At 35.9% G+C, this 4,897-nt stretch overlaps 1 protein-coding gene across 1 annotated transcript in view; it reads right to left on the minus strand.

Moving 5' to 3' along the window:
- Nucleotides 1-4,897, minus strand: part of LOC107570228 (zinc finger CCHC domain-containing protein 7) — a 51,339-nt gene that overhangs the window by 14,076 nt on the left and 32,366 nt on the right. Inside the window, exon 6 of the mRNA XM_016256435.1 lies at nucleotides 1,857-1,892. Coding sequence (XP_016111921.1) covers nucleotides 1,857-1,892 — 36 coding nt within the window. The remainder of the gene's footprint in view (nucleotides 1-1,856; nucleotides 1,893-4,897) is intronic.

A 4,897-nucleotide genomic window follows, 5' to 3' on the forward strand; every position in this document is an offset into this window, starting at 1 on the left:
GAAATGATATTTTCTATTTTACTCCTGTAAAATCTTTAATACAGGATTTCCTTCAAAATGTGTAAATCACCCTGCTTGCTTTCTTTCTTTTACATTTTTAATTGGTGCATCTCATCTTATTTTTGATTCAGGACTCAGATTTTAAGTCTATCAAAATTGTATCAACACAAATTGAATTACACTTCATTTTAAAGTGACATTACAGTCTAATTGCTGAATAATATTAATTAACTACATGTACTTACTATAGGGTCAGTGGTAGGATTAGGATTAGTAATTATGGTAATTATGCATAATTTACTATTTTTACTATAGTAAGCACATGTAACGTGTAACTATGTTACCAAATATTTAATTAAAATGTCCCGATATAAAAAGATTTCAGACATGCATTAATATTACCAAGCATAAGCCTATCAACATGGAAAACGATCAACTGCAGAATATGAAAATTGATATTATGATATTATATGAAACAATATAAAACAATTACAATGAACAACTGTAGCAGAAGCTGTCCTGTAAAAATAAATTAGACAATTGTACACTTGGGTTTTATTGTAGGAAATTATTTGTTTTAATTATGTTATATATTTTTTTTTATTTTGACATTTTTCCTTGCAGTCAGAATAAAACTGTGACCCACCAAAACCACTGGCATCACTTTATCACAGTTTTCTTGTAGAAACAATCACTTTAATAACTATGGTATTTTAGTAAACGACAGACATGCTTTTTAAAGACAGATAATAATATTAGTTTCCTTCTTGGTGCCATGAACTTAATCAGTACAAACTCAGGAAACACTATTTTTATTCAACACTGAGGAAAGAAATCATAAAGCTGAGAAACAGTAAAAGTGAGGAAGATTTTTAGGACTTTTACCCCTCCACGCAGCTCTTTAACAGCCCTAGAGGCAACATTTCTTTTCATCCCACCTTTCTTTTTTCTCTCTCTCTCCACTCTGCCACCCTGCGCACCAGGCTAGCGCTAACGATCTGGCCTTTTCATTAGGCAGCCTAGCTAATTAGACTGTGTGTGTGTGTGACGGGTCGAGTGACTGCTCTGCGCAGCGCGATGCTGGCAGCCCATTTCATGCTTTATCACGTCTTTTAATTGACAAACAACCTGCTCTTTTCTCTTAGGCTGAGGTCTATATTCCAGGAGTCTGAGCGGATGTGTGTGTGCGTGCAGATGTTTCAGTGCGCCCCTTGACGTTTAGCTGTGCGTGTGACTGTCACATGCCTTCTCACCCTGGTGGATCTTTGGGGAGAAAATGCTCAGTGAGTTTGCCAATTAACCACTTTCAGATTGTTCTGTGACGAAAAGCATACACACAGATGCAAATCCTGAGAAAAGCACACAGCGACTCAATAAAACTCGTGTAAACAAATCGTGTCATTTTAAAAAGTGACAAATATCTCGGAGACGTTTCTGAATTCAGTGTATTAAGGGACTTTATACACTTTAACACAAGGCTAGTTTTTAAAGCAGCCCTTTGTGGTGAATGAAAGCTGACCTCTCTCCTCCACTTCGACACACATCAGGAGTCCACCATTTATACACGTTCACACAAAGGCAAAACCAGCGGGACACATGGAGTCTTTTCTCTGCAAGCCACAGTCACGACTATAGTGCTCATGTTGAATGTGTGTGTTTACATACATGTGAGGTTTCATTACACACAAACGCCTGTTGGCTTGACTGACATCTTTGCATTTGTCACGAATGAGTCTCTTGATTCAGACGTTTAACACAAGTCGGTCACCTGGAATTCCCTCAGGCTGATTCTGTATGAATTCGTACATAACTTGTCCTTCACATTTTATATGACAGACAAAGGAAACAAAGCTTACTGTAAGGTGGTACTGTCTCCAGATTTCTGGGCAGGCCTGTTGAGAACAGAAAAAGTCACTGTGAAAACCCAATATTTACATGACGTCTGGCAGTTCAGAAACACAACTAAAAATAATCACACAGAGGTTTATGATAATGCAAAAAATAAAATAAAATAAAAAAATCCATGGAGTGCTTCAGACATCCATTAGGACATGAAGTTGAGACATTCCCCTTTTCTTTTGACCTTTGTTTCTGTTCTACTATACATTTACAAGCTTTGTTTTGTTACATTGAATCAATCTTTGATTCAATGTACCGCAGAAGCAAAAAGTAAAACCTTTTAGGGCCTATTTGGAAACTATTCATGAACTGGTTGATGTTTTTGGAAGGACTGACAGAGAAAACCAGTTCATGAAAGTAAATTTGCAAATATGAAATGAATATGAAAATTAAGATAAAACCATAAAACAAAAGAAGATGAGAGATGAGAAGTAGAGAAGAGAAGAGAAGAGAAGAGGAAAAAAGAAAAGCAAAAAGGCAAAGGAAAAATAAAATGGAAATGCAAAAGGGAAAAAATATGAAAAAGGAAAAAAGAAAATGAAACAGCGAAAAGGGAAAAGAAAATGGAACAGCAAGAGGAAAACAGAAAAAGGGAAAATTTGAAAAGGAAAGGATAATAGTAGGAGAAGAAAGAGGTGCAGTGTTGACAGCTCAAGCCTCAACAGACGCTGAGCGAGGCTGGTTAGCACATTTGCCCTGTGAGCTTCCTACATCTCTCTGAAAACTGAAAGTGCTGAAGGCACAGCAGCTGGACTCATTTATACAGTTAGCTTTTCACTGAACCCCACCTGAGAGCCGGGCAGAGAGGGAGGCTGAGAACTCAGCCGTCTCTGTAGGGTTTACCTTGCTGAGTGTATTGAAGGAATCATTCAAAATCTTTAAGGATCTGCCTTCCTTTCCCTCGCTCACTGCGACAAGACGATACAGCAATGAAGCTATTAAAAACACATTTCCATACTGCCAAACACAAAAGCTGTTGTTTTTAACTTCCAGACATGTTTGAGGGCGCCAAATATTTTTTTCTTTTTTTGTTCTGGGCATGAATTAAATGACAGTCCTTACAGTGTTGTTCGGTTTATCAGGAAGGTTTACTGCCTAAAAAAAAAATTACATAATTTGTAAATATGTCAAATATATATATACCCAAATATAAGGATGCTTTGATGGGGGAAAATAGAGGTCTTTTGAACACAGAGGAACATTACACGAATACTGAAGCCAATTTGAAACAAGTTCATATTTTCACATCCAAATCAGCTTTGTGGCAAATTAAGCACAAATATTGTTCAAACATGTTATCAATGACCAGTCATTTAATTTTCAAGAAGTGCTACAAATCACTAAACATGAAGAAAAAAAAACATAAAACTGAAAAAAGTAGTCATAAATCTAAATTTTGAATTGAATATTTTTTTGAGTCTGAATATTTGAGGCTTCACACAATAAGTAAAAATCTGGCAAACAAGTCTGCATTCAGAATAAATTCAGTGCTCGACATTTACATATCCCAAACATGTAAATATCAAGAACTGCGGTCATTTATTATGAATAAGTGCGTTACAGCGAGCCAGAAACCGGAAAGCAAACGGACCGGCTGATATTTGTTAACTCTCAGAGTTCATTAAAAAACACCACATAGCAGTTTTCGAGACTGGTGTAATTATAGATTATAAGCATAATTAAGTCATGTTCTGCTGAAGAATTTTTTGTTCAGTTTACCAGTAAGCATTCTATATTTACTGCTTATTCTAGATTCATAAACATCTACAGAAGTCTTAGAGGATGATGAGCATTATGATTATGATCATGTGATGTGAGAACTTAACTGAGTTTAACTAAGTTGTCTTAACGGAGACAACTTTTTACTTTGACTAATAGAATGCAGCAGAATATCTTGAAGCAGGACTGTTTAACTGCACCCAAATCCTAAATGCGTTTGTTTGTCGTGTTATGCATGAATGGGGCCAATTCCGTTTCAATTAAAACTAAAATTACATTAAAACTGTTTCCCAATCACAAGACAGCAGATGAACAAACTTCAACTAGCTTTTACGGTGAGGGAATGTGTTCTTGTGTTCAAAAACACCATTTAACTGAATGAGGGGACAATATTTTGAACTTAATCTTATCTTCAAAATCCAACGCTCATTGCGTGAGATGCTGAAAAAAAAAACAATGCAAGACCAGAGATCAAAGCAAAAAAAAAAAATTCACTTCAATAATCGATCCTGACTCATCCCTAGTTATAAAATATGTTCCCAACTTTTGTTTTAACAAGCTATAGCTTCTCTCTTTCATCTCTCCTGCCGTTTCTAAAAGTAACATTTCGACTTGTTTCTCTTCCTCCCCCATTTCTGTCCCTCTCGGTGGGGTTGTTGTTGGGGGTGACGAGTGGAGCGTGTGTCCCACTCACAGCCTGTGAAGCGTCGGTCTTAATGAGAGAAAGAACGGCCCAAGAGATAAATGCACACACACAAACAAACAAGTAACACACAATGCAATGCAATACAATACACTCCGAACCCATACTGTAACAAAAAATTTACGGCAAAAAAAACGGCAGCTGTGGTTGCCAGAATTTTACTGTAAAAAATACGGTAGCAACATTTTAGGTTTTACGGTTTTAACTTAAATTTACAGTTAAATACCGTATTTTCATTAACTGATATAATGTTAATATACCAACCTATTGAAGTACTAAAATCTGTTTTGCACCTTTGTAATACACTGATGCAGGTGGTGATGAGAAAGTCACATGATGAACTTAAGCCCATCACAAGCAGCTTTTAAATAATAACATATACAGAAGGTGCACAGTGTCATTCACACGAACACCAAACACCATCATGGTAACACACATGAAACTGAAATAATGCAATAAACATTAATTTAACAACATTAAGTGTAACATACAACCCTAATATACAAAATTGATAAGAAAAAACTAAGAAGAAACAGTTATTTCAACAAAAAAACATCAAATTTGAAATGTAACGCA

Source organism: Sinocyclocheilus grahami, unplaced genomic scaffold (assembly GCF_001515645.1).
Source record: "Sinocyclocheilus grahami isolate Dianchi unplaced genomic scaffold, SAMN03320097.WGS_v1.1 scaffold1428.1, whole genome shotgun sequence".
Taxonomy (NCBI): Eukaryota; Metazoa; Chordata; class Actinopteri; order Cypriniformes; family Cyprinidae; genus Sinocyclocheilus; species Sinocyclocheilus grahami.